This window comes from Malurus melanocephalus, unplaced genomic scaffold (assembly GCF_030028575.1).
Source record: "Malurus melanocephalus ecotype Western Australia unplaced genomic scaffold, MMel_1.1 scaffold_220, whole genome shotgun sequence".
NCBI lineage: Eukaryota > Metazoa > Chordata > Aves > Passeriformes > Maluridae > Malurus > Malurus melanocephalus.
The window spans coordinates 229,173-247,152 of record NW_026623452.1 but is presented as its reverse complement, the minus strand read 5'-3'; the positions used below and the strand labels follow the sequence as shown (position 1 = coordinate 247,152).

The 17,980-nt window shown below is 42.8% G+C and overlaps 1 protein-coding gene across 1 annotated transcript in view; it reads right to left on the bottom strand.

Moving 5' to 3' along the window:
* LOC130578281 (glypican-5-like) overlaps positions 1 to 17,980 on the bottom strand; it is a 318,008-nt gene that overhangs the window by 135,663 nt on the left and 164,365 nt on the right. Inside the window, exon 6 of the mRNA XM_057374239.1 lies at positions 2,098 to 2,218. Coding sequence (XP_057230222.1) covers positions 2,098 to 2,218 — 121 coding nt within the window. The remainder of the gene's footprint in view (positions 1 to 2,097; positions 2,219 to 17,980) is intronic.

The following is a 17,980-nucleotide window of genomic DNA, read 5'->3' as shown; positions in this document are numbered from 1 at the left end:
GAGGGAATAGTTTGCCACTTCTGCCTGGCTGGCAAGAGGAGCTGAGCTCCAGCAGTGGAAGAAGAAGGTGGAAGAGAATCTATCACAGGCAGCAGTGATGAGATTTGCTCCAGAAATCATTCAGAATTGCCGARCTAAGGCAAATCTTTGAGGAAAATGTTGATTTGAAGCGAGCTGGAGCTGACAGCACTGCCCAACCTGAGCACACAGATCCAGCAGCAGGTCACTCAGATTCTAAACACCTCTGCAAACCAGAGAGAACGAGAGCCAACAGGAACAGGCCCCCTGAGGGACCAATGCAGCATGGCTGGAGCTTCTTTTCTTGAGACAGAAATGTTATTCCTTTAAAAAAAATCTCATCACACCTTTCTCCTACTCAAGGATGTGCTTTCTTCTGGGTAGTTTAACAACATGACTGAGGTGGCAGAAGTTGCTGGGGCGCAGACACATCCAATCTGCCACATGATGCACATCCTGGGCATTGCTTTGCTCTCTGTTCCTCAACTTTCCTGCCCCTATGGGATTGCTTCTGTGTGCTCCAGACACTGCTGCACACGTGAAGCACTTCACAAAGACGACACCTTATTTTAGCAGTATTTAAATTTCACCTTACACRTTGCTAAAAAAAAMMCCCAAAATATTTTGATTTTAAAAACCCCCGTTTGTCCATAAAATTAGTAATGGAAGTCCATCTAACTCTACAGTCTACACACACTATAGATGATACTTTCAACTCCTGATTTAATCGGCTTTCCAGTGTCAGTTTTTATTTGTATTATAATATCACAACTGAAAYGAAAATCCAAGAAGTAGAAAACAGCTACACGTGTTTGATGTTGTATGTGAAAGCCTTAGATATTTAGCAACTTCTTTGATGCTTTGATCTCCAAAGAAATCTTACTAAAATTATGATCAAAGGATTTTATATTATTCTAAGTACTTAAGAACGAACCATCTTAGGGCAATAATCAGTATTCTGTTTAATCCTTCACCCTTGGAATCCATTATTGCTAAGCACCTMAATCTGATGGGAGTTACAATTACTTAATGATGATATTCTCCTAAAACAGAGTTCCAAGTACCAGAGAGCAACACTTCCAACTTACAGAAAGAGCCAAGAGTTGGATTTTATTTTTCTGGCTAAAAAGTGCTTTTTAAAACTGTTTTTAAAATGCATGTAACTTAAGAAAATTGGTATGCAGCTCAGACCATGCAGATTTTTGTTCCTCTACAGCAGACAAAGAAACAGGATTTCCAACACACAACTACTATTAATTTAATCTATTTATAACTATTTCCTATTGTCAGTGTTTATAGAGGACTATTACACAGATGGATATATCTAATATTTATAAAGTAAATTAACACTCCACTTTACAACATGCAAAGACAGATAAATAATGAATTATCCTTTTCATCAATCTGACCACATAATGCCTATTTCACTGTAATATTAAGTACTGCACCAAACTGGTTGTTGTAATCCCCCACGGTGACTTAAATCAAACAGTGTGACACAAAGAATCTCTAAACTGCAGTCTCCAGAACAGGAGAAGAACATTAGAGCCAAGCAAGACTGAACAAAAACAGTAATTACTGCTTAGACTATGGATTTAGCATCGCTGGCTGATGAGAGGTAAGGGAGGATTGCACTTTTCTAGGAGAAAGGAGATGAATCCCTGACTCCAGCCATAGCCTGAACAACCTCCCATATCCTGACTGAGCAACTCCTCCCCGTTTCACCTGTGCAGACTTTGCTCTCCCTGCACMCTGAACCCACCAGGGAGGGTTTTCTGCCATTTCCATCCCTGTGCTGCRCTGCTCTTGAATGCTGAAAGACGATGAGCAGGTGATGTGCAAACACCTCTGCTGTGAACACTCTTGCAGGCTGACAAGGAAACACGTCTGCTCTAMATGAAAATCAATCTCTGCTCAATCTGCTCGCTCCAGCTCCTTTGGACTGTGCTGCTTTAGAGCTCCCAGAGAGCTGTGCTGGGGCAGAGGATTGGGAATTCAACTCTGGAAGTTGTCAGGAGCACCTACAGATTTTACCTTTAGCTGCATKGTAAAACGTTTTTCTCTTGGAAAATTACTTACTTGATTAAAGTGCTGAAGTTTCTCAATTAAATTGTTGATGAGTGGGTCCAACCCTTTGACTTTCAGTTCTGGATTATTAACTTGTGCCTTCAGTCCATTGGAAACAACTCTGCTGGTGTAACTGAAAAACAAAAAATACCATCAGTGACTGGAACAAAATCCATCAGAAWCAAAAACCATATTACAGGGGACTTAAAAAAAGAAAATGTTTTGTAAAAGGGAATAAATTTTTTAATAAATATTTATGGTTTTAAACATACCAACCAGAATAAAAGTCACAATTTCTTGCAGTATCATTTACCACTTCAAACTATTCAAGTCATGAACCAAGAGCAATTTCATAAACCACACAGAGGTTTGTTTCATTCATAATTTAATATTTGAACCTTTGTAACCAACATTCTCAAGTTCTYCCATAGCTGATGGCTTCCAAAAATGCACTCTTTCGTTATTACAGAAACTCCAGGAATTTAAGACAGATTTTTCTCAGCCACTTTTCTCACAGACTGAACAGTTCCTGCCAGACTTTTCTGGGAACACACCACAAGGTATTCCTCAAATCCTGCTTGGGCTGGGGCTCCACCCAGGTACTCTCCTGGGGAAAATTCCAGGTTTGTGCCCACTCGGTCTCTACTTCTCTCCATGTCTGTACCACAGCTGAGGAGGAGGATTCATCAGCACTTTTTGCTTCCTGCAAGCATCCTGACCCCTTGATATTTGCTCCAGCATTTATCTGTGTATGATTTAACTTCAACACATCCACCACAATGCAAGTCCCAGAGAGCTACAGAGAAGCTTTTTTTTTGGGGGGGGAGTTCTGTTTTTTAGGGTTTTATGAACCACTGGGTTCACCACTCGTTGGTCACAAAGTGAGTCAGGGATGTTTTGCATGACCAGCTTTGAACTGGACAAGTGACTGTTCCCAAACCAAACTCTCCCAGACTCACACAAAGGGAGGATCTCATTAAAAATTCCAAATTGGCATCTTTGTAAGTGAGGGAGCCACTGGCTCTGCTCCTTTAGACTGAAACTTCAAGAGAAACACCCTGCTACATCCTTCACTGTGACTATACCTAAACACTTTCACATCTCAGATGTTCTCCTATCAGTGAATTCTTCACTGTAAACCAATTTGTGCTGAAGCTGAGGACAGCACCTCTAAGTAAAAAAAAAACAAAAAAAAAACCAAAAAGACCAAATTCTATTGTAGAAAGGCAACAGAATGAGCTGGGGAGAGACCTAGCTCTCCAAATATATTGGTCCTATCTTAATTTCATTTAGGATGACTAACAAATTTTTGCAAATTGTTGGCATAGCACACTGTAGCACACCTCAGCTAAGGGTGGCATTCAGAAAGAGAAAAAACTAAGAATAGCTTGTTTTTTCAGCAAAATAAATAAATGTCACTTCTCAGGCAAAAAAAAAAAAAAAATAAAAAAAAGTTTAGAGCAGAGAATTGAGAAAAATCACGTTTTGCCCTAATATTCAAATAGTACTTAGAGGACAAATGCTAAGGAAAATCGTTTTCAGTGAGATGGTGGTTTTTTTTGTTCACTGAGCCTTTTAAAAGCACTATTCTATTTTTTTCTTGATGTGTAACTCATGCATGTGTAARCTAAACTGGCAATAAAAACTTGATGCAGTGGCACACCCAAAAGGATGGTGGGGCTCAGAYCCAGCTGGACTGATGTCCCCAGGAAGAACCCAGCTAAAGTATTGCTTGGAAGCCAAGGCTGGTGTGGATTGTATCAATTCAAATCAATGCATTTGGACAATATGACAACACTGCTGCACCTCACCCACCCTTAACTTTACCCACAAATCATGTTATTTGCTGAATGCTCAACACAGTTCATCATGTGAAACAAACACATGGTGACCCACTGCAGAAGCGCAGGGACACGTAACACAGCTTCCTGAGATCATGGAGTTCTGATACAGGAGAAATTTAATTTMATGGGTCAGCTCCTGGCCTCCACCAGTCTGTTTGGGGATTCCCTGTGTGTGCTGCTTTGTGCGATCAGAAATTCATCAACAGCAGCAAAAAGCAAGGGTTTTCCTTTTCATTGCTCTTGACTGCTCTCCATTCAACCCCTGGCTAGAGCTATTGAATTTTCTCTAGAGGCTTATGTCACTGTAATCCAGGATAAAGAAACCTCTACGTTGGCTGGGGTGGTTTTTGGCAAATGACATCGGTTCTCTTCCCCATGAATCACAAGTCTCCATTAACTGCCCCTAAGTGGTTTTGCAAACCTACAGCACTGCRAGGAGTTTGCATAAACACGGCCGGCTCAGACACAGCAGCAGCGTTAATGCTCAAAGGGATCCAGAATGGGGAAAGGCAGCCTCAGCCAAGCCATACATATTGCTGGGGCTAAATACATCCCCTCTTCCACAAACATCATCACCAGGAAAACAGGACTGTTTGGAACGAATGAGTTCACAGCCAGAGACAAAGGGGATACTCCTGTCCCTAAAGTTCCACCCATGTGTAAGGGCTCACTCTTTAAAGCTCTAGAGATACACATACATATTGCCCAGATTGTTCACAATTAGRTTTAAAACACAGATTAATTTAAATTCCACGTGCCAGAGACTGCATGCATGACTTGTGTGAATCCTGCTTCAGTTCCTTCATCCCCATGCTGATAATGACAGCTCACCAGCACTGGCCCTGCTCTGGTCTGGAACGKGACCTGCCCAACTGGAAATGCCCAGAAAACCAACTGGACAGCTGCTGGTSAAAGTGGTGTGATCTGCCCTGTGAAAGGGGTGAAAAGCTGGTGTAGAGAGAGGCTGAAGATTTGCAGAGCACAAAGCCAGCTCTTGGGATTCCCATAAGGATCTGCCACGGGCTCTGCTTGTCCTGTGTGCTGTCCCTGGGAGATCTCTGCCAGAACAACCCGAGCCGGGAGACACTCAGAAGAATTAGGGGATGGTGATATCAGAGAAGATACCAGCTCCTGAGGGGAAGGAGACAGGCAGAGAACTGCAGGAGAACTGCACACCCAGCAAGAGAGGAGTAATTCCCCCAGTCCATCCCAGCCAAGATCCAAAGCCTGCACCAGAAACAGAATTCTGTCCACCTGACCCAAAACACCACCTGCAAACTGCAGATCCTTCTGCTACCTCTGTACCACGTTAAAATACTTTGAAATAAACACTATATATTTCCTGAAAAATAATCTGATTACTTTACTTCTTTGCACTATCTAAACCATTTTTTTTGTTGACATCAGATCCTGAATTACTGGAAATGTACATTAAGTAAGATCAGAAATTGGCTTGCTTTATTTAATAACCTGCAATTTAACTGAAATATTGTAGTACAGAATTGTTAACTCTGGTTACAGCTCTAGTACTTTATTCAAACTAAACCCAGAAATGTCAGCAGGAATGGACAGGAAAGTTGTATTAAAATATTGTCACTGGTGCAATCCTGAAAGTATCTGCTACACTGGAGCCCAATGCACAGCTTGTGCAGACAGAATTTTCATCCAGATCTCAAGCCTCAGACCAGTGCTATTCCACTGATTCATTGGACTAAGCTGTGATACTTGGAAAAAACAAAAGCAAATTACAAAAGAACAGCCTCCCAAACCAAGCTTTTCAGTATTTCAGAACAGTATCAATTGTTTCAGATCTTAGGTAAGGCTCATCACAAGTTTTAAAAAAAGATAAGAACTGAAATGCTGTTTACACATGGGACTGCATTTCAACTGAAGGCATGTATTTTTATTTTCTAAATAAATAAAGATAAATTAAGATATTTGAGTGAAAACACCTATTTTAAAATAAAGCCAGATGCTRTTCTGGAATGTGTCTTTTAAATTCCTAATATGAAAAGGAATCAAGGTACAGGGTCTTCTCAAAGACAAATAGGCCTTGTTAAAAAAACAAAACAAAACATAAAATAGAAATAACTTCACATTCCAGGGAAACGACTGCAGGAGTTGCATTAGGAATAAAATTATAAAAAAACCCTATTTTATTTTTTATTATTATTTATTATTATTATTTGATATTTTATTTATTTATTTATTTAATAGATTATTTATTTAATTGGGACATCAAACATCACAAGGCAAAACTGAAAAGCTGAGCCTCACATTCATTTCATCGGAATCCAGAACTGCAGCAAAGAATCCTATGGRACAAAAACTGCTTTTGATGAAATTGTTTGTCATACAACTTTAAGAGTTGCCATAAATGTAAAARAATAAATTTCACTGTCTACAAATTTGAATATATATTTGCTGAGCTGTTTCTTAATTTTTTAATTGTATTTTTTAAAAAAATTAATTACACACTACACATCACCAAGGCAGCAATTTTTAAGCAGAAATATTTTGTTAGCTGCCATTTTTTAAATCATTTTTGTTGGTATTGGTTGAATAATTCCACTATGATCAACAAGGGCTAAAAAAGCAACACTTTTCTGAGATATGCTGGGAAGTACAAACTTCCTGATGGAGACTCTGAAAGTCACATTTCACCATTCATTTCTTTGGCGTTACAAAAAATGTGGTTGTCCTATTTTCTGTACAAATGCACAAACTATCCTGTAGGAAAAACAACCCGACACCCCCTGGCTGAAGAACACATTGAGAAACTCCAGACTGAACCACCTGAAAGAAAATACCTAAAACTGAGCAAGTGCCCAGCAGCTTGCTAAAGCCAGAGAGCTCTAGGGTAAGCCACTCATTTTGTAACAAAATCATAAAGTGTAGACACAAAGCGAGACTTTACAGCAACCATTTCACATCCAGCTCTGCTTCTTTGATTTTTGTGCATAACTCATGAAACAAAAAATCATCACAGAGATAAACGCTGCCTGCAAACCCACCCAAAAGTAGAGGGCACTGTGCAGACAGGAACTCCAGAGAATTGAAATGCCAACTTTGCAGCTCTGAGTGTTTGACAGGGAGGCACTGACTGCAGCACCCTGTGYGCTTCAGCAAAATACTGAGCATGGTGCCAGAGCAGCCAGCACCCACCAGTGAGTGCTCAGAGGTGAAAGGGTGGAGAAGGCAGGGAACAGTGCCATTCCTTACTCAATGTGCAGTGACAAACATGGCCAAGCTACTTCACTGGCCTAGASATCCACTGAAAAACTAATTCAGCCACATTAGGCATGGTTCACCAGATGCTGTGTTTGGTCTTATATTTATTCATAATTTGACCCTTGGGCTGGAAGGGTTTGCCTGAAATTCAATTATGTGAATCCACTACTGATCTACAGCAGCCTGTGGTRTCTCCAAATTAATAATTTTTGGACATTTCCCTGGTGGTTTTCAGGGGCAGCCCTTGGAGCATGCGACCCTCTGACCTACACAGCTCTGCAATCCTTGGTTTTCTCCCAATTCAAGGAACACAGAAATGTGCAAGAGTAAGTGACAGAAACTGTATAGTTGCAGAATGTGACACAATCAGGATAATCAGCTTTGATCTGATTTACCCCTCTGCCCACTCCTTCACAAAGTGGTAAGAACAAGCAGAACACATGGCAAATGCRTATCCCTCGCCTGGCTATCACGGTTACTTGTCACTCAGTGAGCAGCTCCAAGGAAGGAAGGAAAATGCCCTTTCCCTGAAGGGTTTAAATGTGATTCTCTGTAAGGAAGAGCCAGGCAGAGCAGGATTCCCCCTGCACTCAGCTCTCCCTGAGCTGCTCCACACAACGAACTGGAGRTGGGTGAGATGGGCTCCTCATCCTGAGCCTTGGCATTCAAACTGACCAACAGACAGGGTGTGCTTCATCTCTSAGCRACTCCCWCAACAGCACTGCTCACAAAAGWGTCTTGGATCACAAATCCTGCCATKTCTGTACCAGCTSAGCAAAGCTGGATGCAGTCACTGAGCATCACATGGCTGAGAGGKCTCCAAGAAAGGGATGATCACCCCATGACTGCACYGCTCTCTAGGAACTAAGCTGCCAAAGTAAACACTTGATTTAAAGAAGAAAAAAAAAGAGATTAGAAGAAAATAAATACATTTTGATAAACTTATTGTCACATTATCAGCAGMCATGAAAGAAAAATCCTGTCACAGCTTGCAGATTTTGCTTCTRTCTTACAATTCTTCCTTTTCATCCACTCCACTTGAAAATTGAGTGTGTGAGTGCTTCACAGAATTAAATKCAGGATGGAGGCTCCTGTGTGACTGCTGGAAGCCATATCTTACAGCTTCTCAGGAAACCTGCGAGCCTGGGAGGCATTTGGTTTGTTTTTGAGGAAAGGACCACATTTATGGCAGCACGAAATTCTGCTGAGGGAGGTGGAGTCACCAGGGTAAAATCTGGATGCACCAAAAAAAACCAATTTCATGTATTTTACACAATCAGCTGAGCACAACTGCRGCAGCATTCTCCAAGAGAAAGATTTCTCTTTTGAAAAATACCTATGCAAAAAGTTCATTCTGAAATGATTAAATAACTGCCAACAGACTGCAAGAAAGCTCAAGTCTGGCACATAATGATTTTAGCTGCCCTGAAGATTTTGTGAGGCAGAACTGACATGATATGAATTCCATCTCTGCCAGAACTATTCTAATGGGCTCCAGTGAAAGTTTCACAAATAATCTTATTTATTAGCAATTATGGAAAACGATGAGACAAATGCAGTGTGCTAATGGGATAATTAGAATAGGAAAATCACAAAGCCAAATAGCATTTATAATGGTCTTTCTCCACTTCTACAGGGCTAGAAAAGACCTCCTGGAGTSTAGATTATAAAGATATTTTTAAGACTGCAGCTACAAAAGCAAGTTACCAGATGGGTTCAAGTGACTGGATCRTGTCACTCCACGAACACCCTGAAAATCATGAAAAACACCAAAAAAGTGTACATGTAAGAGATCTCAGCCTCAAAAAAAGATGGGTTCATCAGTTTGTCCAGAATCAGGATGAGAATGTGCTGACATGAGCTGCACAAAATATTGTAAAATGCTTGAAAAGTGTTGCAAAAAAAAGTTACTACAGACTGTTGATGAAACAGCCTCCATTCTTTTCCTAGGTATATGAAAAGTTAATACAACCTTTAAGGCACACTGAAAGCATCAAAGAAATTTGTAGAAGTTAATTGGACRATCTTTGTTATGTCAAGGGAAAGAAAGTACTTGCCTGGAATAYCGTGAGACAGGAAAGCTCTTTAGTTTCAAGTGAAATAAACTCTTCAGGACACACAAATGGTGCCTCTATACCCGTCACACTGAATATAATGAGCAATGAAAATGATGCAAACCCAAAAGCTGATAACCTAACTGGGAACTGCAGGCATAAAGCCCATTCCCCATTATAATGAGATGAGAAACAGAAGAGAAAATAGACCAGTAAACAAAAACTATAGACTTATCAAAGCAACATCTGTGGCCATTCCTAAGGGAAGAGTAAAGCTCATCTGAAACACCTTTTCGTCAGAACTCCCAGAGCTGGAGAGAGCCTTCTGTGAGTACAAACAGAACAGAGCCCAGCTCAATCCTGATGGAGAAACTGAGGCAGCTTCCACTCTGTTCCGAGGGCTGGGGAAAGAAAATGCAAACAGATGAGAGCCCAACTTCTGAACCTGCCAGATGGAAGACAGRACTGACTCAACACAAAACACAATCTCAGGAGAAGGGAGGACTTGAACTCTTGTAAGAAAACAATAAAAGMAGACTGGCAACAAACTTAGCAGTGCAGAGAGAATAAGCTTTAAGCAAGGGCTCGCAATATTTGGATGACAGAACTTTTGAAAGGGCAGGGCAGCAAGAATCCAAATGCCTTTCTGAAAACCTTGGTAGCAGATACTTAACAATTAGTCTTGACAGATGACCATGGTAATACAGAAGGATATTCTGTGATCCCAGCATAGGAATTTTTATGAAGCAAAATGGAAAATGTCCTAATTTGCACACTATCCAACACATGTCACAGGGAGAAGACCTTGCCTGTGGCTCATTAAAGGCAAAACAAACCAAAACAGAAATAGATGAATACTGAGGTCACCATTGCAGCTTTCCTGAGAAGCCAGTTTCTCCAAATGCACTCAGACACACGAGGGAGATTAAGGAACAGCTGTCAGTAATGAGTACATGAACTGCAGCTCTGAATGAGCTCAGCTCAGGGTCTGAACTCTGTCCCTACAATCTTTGCTGATCCCCCTGGTTTGGGACCTGCACTGCTCTCACTCTGCCTGCAGCTCCTGCCCCGCAGCCTTGGGTGTGCACCACACACACCATTCCCTCCTATCCTACCCCAAGGAGGTTTTGGACAGTCCAGGCTCCCTCTCTATCCCCGGCTCAAGCACAAGGCAGCTGAGATGTGCACTGTCTGCAGCACTGTCAGCTCCCTGGGCTGCTCTGGCTCCTGAGGGATGGCTCTGACCATGATGGATCCTAAACGTGTATTAATGCACATCCACTCCATTGCATTCCCTTACACAGTTTCCCCAACATATTTGTGCAATACAGTCACTGCAATTCTTATCTGCTCCAGTGTCTTCACTTCTGCCCAGGTTTTAACATCTCAAACCAGCTGTTTGGTCTTCGAGTCACAGATGGAAGTGTTATTTTCCTTTCTGGGCTGCACTAGTGCAAGGTACATAACTCCAATTTATTCCTATTTCCAGGTTAAGAACGTCATCAGTAAGATGGTGGTGTTAAATTTTATAAAAGTACAAAGTAAATAGATCTTAGTGCTGCATAGAAAGAGATCAGACACTAAGACTTCCAAATCTCCTGACTTGAGTTGTTAAACTTCTTCCCTTTTGCTTCATCTTTTCCACYAGCAAGACAGCTGAATTCATCATTCCAAAGCACCCAAGCATTATTTCCTACAGAGGACCCTGTATTTTATTGCAGAAGCTGCCTGTTCATCTCACCAGCAGMCTTACACATTTCATCCAACTCCTTCCTTTTTACAACACCTGACACAGATACAATTAACACTTGTTGTTCCCCTAACAAAAAAAACATCAGATCAAATACACTGAGCAAATCCTGTGCCACTGACAATGGCGTCAGGCCCTGGGCTGGGCTCAGCATGGAGGAACTTTTAATTTGTTCCAGCATTTACCTGACTAAATATTTGATGCAGTATCTCAGTATGCAGCAAAAATCACTGKTTTTATCATCTAAAAACACTGTAGAGAATGTTAGTAATAGCAAAGGGCAAGTATGGTCGAGTTATGGAGACCTGAATGTCTTCGCACTTGTCCAAGACAAATGTTTGTCCAGGTCAAGGTTGAAGAGCATGAGAGAAACGTGGGAAACTGAGCAGCCTCTATTCATGGTTTTGTCATTAAATACAAAGCATTGTTTTCCTTGCTCCAGTGTTTGGTRCTTCTCACAAAAATAACTAGAAGAGAGGTCAAATGTAGAAAGATTTTCCTGTCGTCACAAATCTGGAACAGTGAACATTTATACAAAAATCAATTTACTTGACCTATACTGTTCAATTTTTCTGCTAATACKGCTGGAGATTTATGTCTGGTTAAAACTGTTCCTTTCTGCAATTTAGCATCTTTCCCGCTTGGTTCTGCAGAAAGGTCACAATCCTGAGTTCATGATTTTATACTTTGCTGCCACAAAGAGCAACACAAATTCACACAAATTCACCGCAGGATTATCAACATTGAGAACCACATTGTTGGGGGAAACACATTTAATGCACACACATRCATGAGCCACAAAATATTGTGCAGAAGAAAACCTAAAAAGAAAAATAAAGGCAGTGAATCCCTTTTCCCATGCTACAAATGTCCTCTTGTTGAAAACCCAAGTGCCAGTTCCATCACGGGATGCACAACTTTATTTTTGATACTTCTAAGCTAGRCCATAGCAAATGGGAAGAGTAACTGCTTCTGACAGAGCTGCAAGTTATTGGCATGTTTCCTCTATGGTTTTGATTTTTGTTCAGAGATTCCCTTCCCTCAAACCCCTGCAAGAACTCCCACACCTCTGTGTTAGAGACAGACAAAATCAAAATCCTCACTATCAAATCCCCAAGTAAGTAAACACAAGGCAGATCACGAGACTCACTAAGGACACAGAAACTCAAACAATCTGCCCATCACACAAATAATGGTGCACACTCACAAACTTGTATTTTCTACTTTTTAGCTAAAAGGTGTAGGCAGAAAAATAAATAGAATGAATAACATAATCTAGAAAATAACACACATGAATAACAACATAGCAAAGCCCAAGCCTGACAGGACATTGTGCTAAACACAACAGAGAAAGCCACTCCAGCCAGGGACTGATGCTGCATGACGGCCCTACAGTCCTCCCCTACAGAAAGCCCAAGTTGACCTTTTTCTTTGCATGTTTTTAAATAATAATAAAAATAACACAAATAATCTCTTTAGTAATAACATTCCACTCTTCTCAGTTTATATTCAGRAGATTAAATTATGGTGCCTTAAGCAGGGATCCTAAAAGGACYCTGTTCCCTCCCATTCCCATTGTCATCTGGGCCTAAAAACCTTAAATTCATACTTGGAAGATACCACTGGGCAAGGAACCAAACACTCTCCCACAATCATTAATCCATGACATCCTTCTTGATCCCCCCTGATTTAGAACAGCAATAACTGGGTGCCTCTGTCACCCTCCCACACCAATCCTAGAGGGCTGTCACCAACACRCTGCTGGAACACTCGCCTCCAGCTGCAGAGGTGCAACTGCAATTCCTCCTCAGCCCTGCTGGCACCCTGTAAAGATGGAAATGCAGTGCCCATGACAGCTCTCCGAGCACAAGGCCAGCCAGACACCTGCACAGGCTGTGCCTGTGAGCAATCCTGATTTGCTGCTGGAGGAGTGAACGAGCTGCCTTCACTGAGTGCTCCCACACAACACTCCTGGCACTTCCCAGAGCAAGGCACGGGGGTCAGGAGCTCTCCAGCAGCTCCTTATCTTTTCTACAGACACAASGGGCAACACAAAGCACTTGAGATCTGGAGTGTGACCACCCCTGGTTCAAAAAGGAGCTGAGAGTTTCAAGTGGTTGCCATGGGCTGAGCAGACAGAGAGCTCTCTCAAGCTCAACAGCTGCCCTGACCTGTGGGGTTTTTCAAGTCTTTCCCGAGATGCTGAGAGTTTTTTCAAGTCTTTCCYGAGATGCTGAGAGTTTTTTCAAGTCTTTCCTGAGATGCTGAGAGTTTTTTCAAGTCTTTCCCGAGATGTTGAGAGTTTTTTCAAGTCTTTCCTGAGATGCTGAGAGTTTTTTCAAGTCTTTCCTGAGATGCTGAGAGTTTTGCCCACCACACACRGTGGAGYTGACACTCCTCAGCATGGGAAGTACAGATCTGCCTGTGCTCAGCCATAAGGAGAGGTCTACAAATATCAGGGGAAAAAAACAACAAACCACAACAAGAGAAGTGGCTTTGTTTTTCAGCCAAAAAATCAGTTGGGAAAAAAAAAGGAAAAAATAGACAGGAAGTCTCTTTTTTTCCTTTTTCTTTTTTTAAGATGTGTACAATATTAAAGAACACAGAGAAGCAAAGTTGTTTTGAACACAAGACAAAAAGAATGAGAGAATAGCAGGCAGCTTGCTGTGGCCCAACTATCAGCCACAAAGCACCACTTGTTATCTGTGTGCTAAAAATACTGTGATGATTAACAGCAAGGACCGAGGGAGAAAACAAATAATAGAAGAATAAATGATGTAACGACGTTAAAAAAAAAAGCAAGCATGTGACATTTCAACATTTACAATAGGATCTGAACAGACTTCAGTTGTCTGCAGCATCATTCATGTTTGAGGTATCCTGAAGAACTTTACAGAGGGTGGATTGGACTGGTACTGCWGTGACCGAAGGCAAATGGAACGGGCATTAGTCACAGTGAGCAGCACAGAAATATCACAGCTGGTTTGCAGTGTGGGAAAAGGCTCTGCAAGCCTACACAGCTAACACTGTTGGATACTTAATTCCTCTCCTGAAAACGATGGCAGGCACAGCACAAGGACACTGGTGATGGGCAACCGAACTCAAATTCTTCCCTGAGTGTCTGCCACACTGGCTGGCTCCTCAGCAGCCCATGGGGACAYTTCCCTGGGCACAGCTGTGAGGACTGTCAGAGAGCCTGTCCYGCTTGGGAAGTTCCAGGCAGGCTGCTGCTGGCAGGGCTGGCACCTTTTACCAGGAYAAAAGAGAATTTCTGTCCCCTTCAGGTCACTGAGCTCCTTGAATTATGGCACAGGCCTACACAGGTACCCCTGAGCGGGAGATGATGGACACAAGGGACAGTGGGGTGACCCTGGGAGGGTCCCATCTGAACACCCCCTGAGTGGCTGATGGCACCAGCCCAGGGCACAGCTCCTGCAGCAGGGGAGGAAGCAGGGACAGTCACCTCTGACACCTCCTCTGCTGATCAGATTTGTACTATGACCCTTCTCACACCCTGCAGGGAACAGACACACACAAACCCAGGGCCAGAGAAGGGACAGTCCCACTCCATCCCTGAACAGTGGCAGACACCCCAGCCTGTCTCCTGCAGCACATCAGAGCCAGCCTTGYCACTCCTGGTGCCACTGGCAGCAGCACAGCAGAGGCTGCACATCCTTCCCTGAGCCACTGAGGCCTCCTGGGACAAGAACAGCAGGACACCATGGAAGCAGCCAGCTCAGGGGTGTCCCTGTGTGTCCCCAGGAGGGCTGCCAGCTCAGGGGTGTCCCTGTGTGTCCCCATGGGAGCAGCCAGCTCAGGGGTGTCACTGTGTGTCCCAATGGGAGCAGCCAGCTCAGGGGTGTCCCTGTGTGTCCCTGTGTGTCCCCATGGGAGCAGCCAGCTCAGGGGTGTCCCTGTGTGTCCCCATGGGAGCAGGGCACAGCCCCAGCCCCATCACCTGCCCCATGGAGCACCCTCTGCTGTGCTCTTTGTTAACATGGCAAAGGCAGGGATGGGTCACACCAACTTGCACAACTTCTGGGTCACACATGGACAATTTAAGGCAGCCAAAAGTACAGAGAGAACCCTACTCCCACAGTCAATACTCAGATCTCAGTAATTTGTGTGTGGACAAAATTCTGTCCTGTGCAAGGATGTGATAGTGAGCACAAAAATATTCTGTTTAGGGAATGGCTGAAGATTCTCAYATGTTTGTTATTGTTAACTGAAAGGTTTTCACCAGTTAAAGATGGTCTTAAAATGTGAACAAGAAATTATRTCTGAATCTGTTCTACAGAGATTTTAAAAAAGAGAAATTAAATACTTGCACAAATCCACATGCTTTGAAAGTTATGTTGGACAAAGGCAAGAAGATCAAGAGAAGGAGGAAATGTTGACTGTCATGTCCTACCAGTGCACAGAAAATCTTTTAACAAAGCAGCTGGGTTAACAAGCTATGAACCAAGGTTTCTTGTTTTACTGACTTTAAATCAAATGTTTCCTATCAGGAATGGCAAAATATTTTCTGCAGACATTATTAATCATGTTAGTCCTCTACTTGGAGATTGCATTTAAAGAACAATTAACAATAGAAGGTTTTARAGTTAGATTAAAATTAATCAAAAGAGGTTCAGGGGGTGAGGAAGTAGTTTATTGTTTACATTTGAGATGAATCACCTCTTTTTACCAAGGCAGAAAATCAAACAAAAAATAAAGATCGATTTGCCAAAAAGTAAATTATTTCATCTGATTTTCTCTCYTAGTGTCTAAACTAAAAGTCTATTAATCCCTGAGGTGCATGGAATATTCCAATGTGTCTGTCTAGTTTTACATCCACTGACAAGTTTCTGTTTGGATCTTGCCTTGGCATGAGACTAAATATTACAAAAATGACTCGCCTCCATGGAGACAGTAACGCTCAGCAATAATGGTCTCTCATTCATTTTGGAAAAGCATCTGAAACCCTGATGACAGCTCTCCCCCTGGCAAATGGTGCAAACACAGCAAATTGCTTGGGGAGAAAAACATTTAATCAGTATTTTACTGGTTTGCATCTTGAAGAGAGCAATATATGATCCACATGAAAAGGTAAGATAAAACTCACACAAATTACTGGGTGATTAGCTCAGCACAGGCCAGATTTGCTGGGCAATCAAAGCCTGTGGCTTAATGCCACTGCTCTGTAAGGGACAAGCCTGGAAGCTGCAGGAGCAGAGCTGAGAGCCACTTGTGAGAGCACACAGGGTGGGCACACCACGAGCATGCAGTGTGCATCCAGAGGAACTGGAACTCTGAGCAGAGCTGGGAATTGCTCTCCTCTGCCCTTGTACAACCACATCTTCAGCCACCTCAGTGCCAGGGACTTGTCTGCCMACTTTCTCCTTGCCTGCCCTCGCACTGGTGGGTTCCCACATTCACGGGCTGGGCTCAGGCTGAAACCTCACTCCTCAATGTGCAAAATCCACATGGAGCATTAATGGGGTCAAGCTGGACATTGCAGCATGCAGTTGGAGGGACACAAAAGGTCCATTAGGATGATCACCAAGCAAAACCTGATGGAATCCCCTCCACAGAAGCTGCAGGATGCTGTTACGATGCTCACGGCTCATCGAGCAGGTTAATGAGGAACTGAGCAGAGGGGTCTGTACTGTGCCTCTGAGAGGCATCACTCACCTTTAGCACAGCAAAGCCTGGGAGCACAGGCTGCTCTCAAGCAGTCCAGGATCTCTGCTGAATGCTGAAAGCTCCGGCCAAAGCCCTGCCAGGTATCCCAATCCATCCCTCAGCTGCCAGTTCAGTCTGGGCACAAGAGGAGTGTGGAGGAGCAATGGCAGGACTGCCTTGCTCAGGAGCCASGGTGMATTTCTGCATGTTTACYATCCTCRTTTATTACTTTRTTTAGCACATGGAAGCCTTAGAAGRGAATGAGAATCYCATGTCTTATTCTCCTYTGAAACACCTAAAATCTCTGTGAATCAATCAATGGAGAAAAAAGACTGCAAAGAAAATAGCTCAAGAAAACAACTGAAAGCCAACAGGTAAGTCCTGCTTACTTCACCTGTCTGACAGAAAGCTGCTTAACCCCTGTTCCATTACAMTCTGTCAGACTGGGAACAGCAGTGGCTGGAGCCTGCAAAAGGCTGAGCATCACTTGAGAGCAGCTCTGGGAAACCACACCACCTCTGTGTTTCTGTACCTGCTCCATGCAGGCTTTTATTTATTTTAAATGCAGAGGAAGTATTTTAATGATAAAACCTGTTTGCACTTTCCTCTCTACAAACCTGCTCTGTGCTTTCCTCAAACCAGCCAGAGTAGCAATCAGAGGCTGCCAYGCAAACAGAGCTCCAAGCTGTCCCRGGGCAGGGAWGCTCAGRGTGCTTTTTTCCATGGAACAGGCACCAGCAGGGCAGACACCTCAAGAACTCTGGGAACCCCCAGAGTTCACAAGGAAGGTCTCAGGAGAACAAATGCTGAGCCTCCACCAAGAGGCAGTGATTAATCACACAGCTGTATGCTGTGGGAGTGGAAATAAAAAGCCTTTTATTGGCATCCTCATTATTTAGTGATAATTAGAGCCCAGTGTGCCATAAACTGCCCCCAGATTTTAGTTTTACAAAGAGAAGGTAAATTCACTGCTCCTTCTACAGATGTCCTAGCATCTCTTCCGTTAGCCCTCAAGTAGAAASGAAATTGGAAATGCAATGGCAAAGTTAAATCCTATATAGAATTAAACAAACCTTTACCCACTCTGTGCTTTTCAGGAAGATGGGAAAGGGAGAGCTGTTGCYTAAATTATTCCTGCAGCTTTACTTGGTTAGTCTCCAGCAGCTCTAATCTGTCTCATTTGTAATTTCTCCCAACTGCAGGAGGCACATTGGAATTGCCAGAGAAGATCAGCTCACCAGCACATTTAGCCCTGAATTCCTCCCTCTGGCAACTGCCTRACTTCTAACTTGCACTGCAAAGGTAACAAAAGGGAATTTTCTGAACCAGGATGCCAGCTTGGAGCCTCAAGC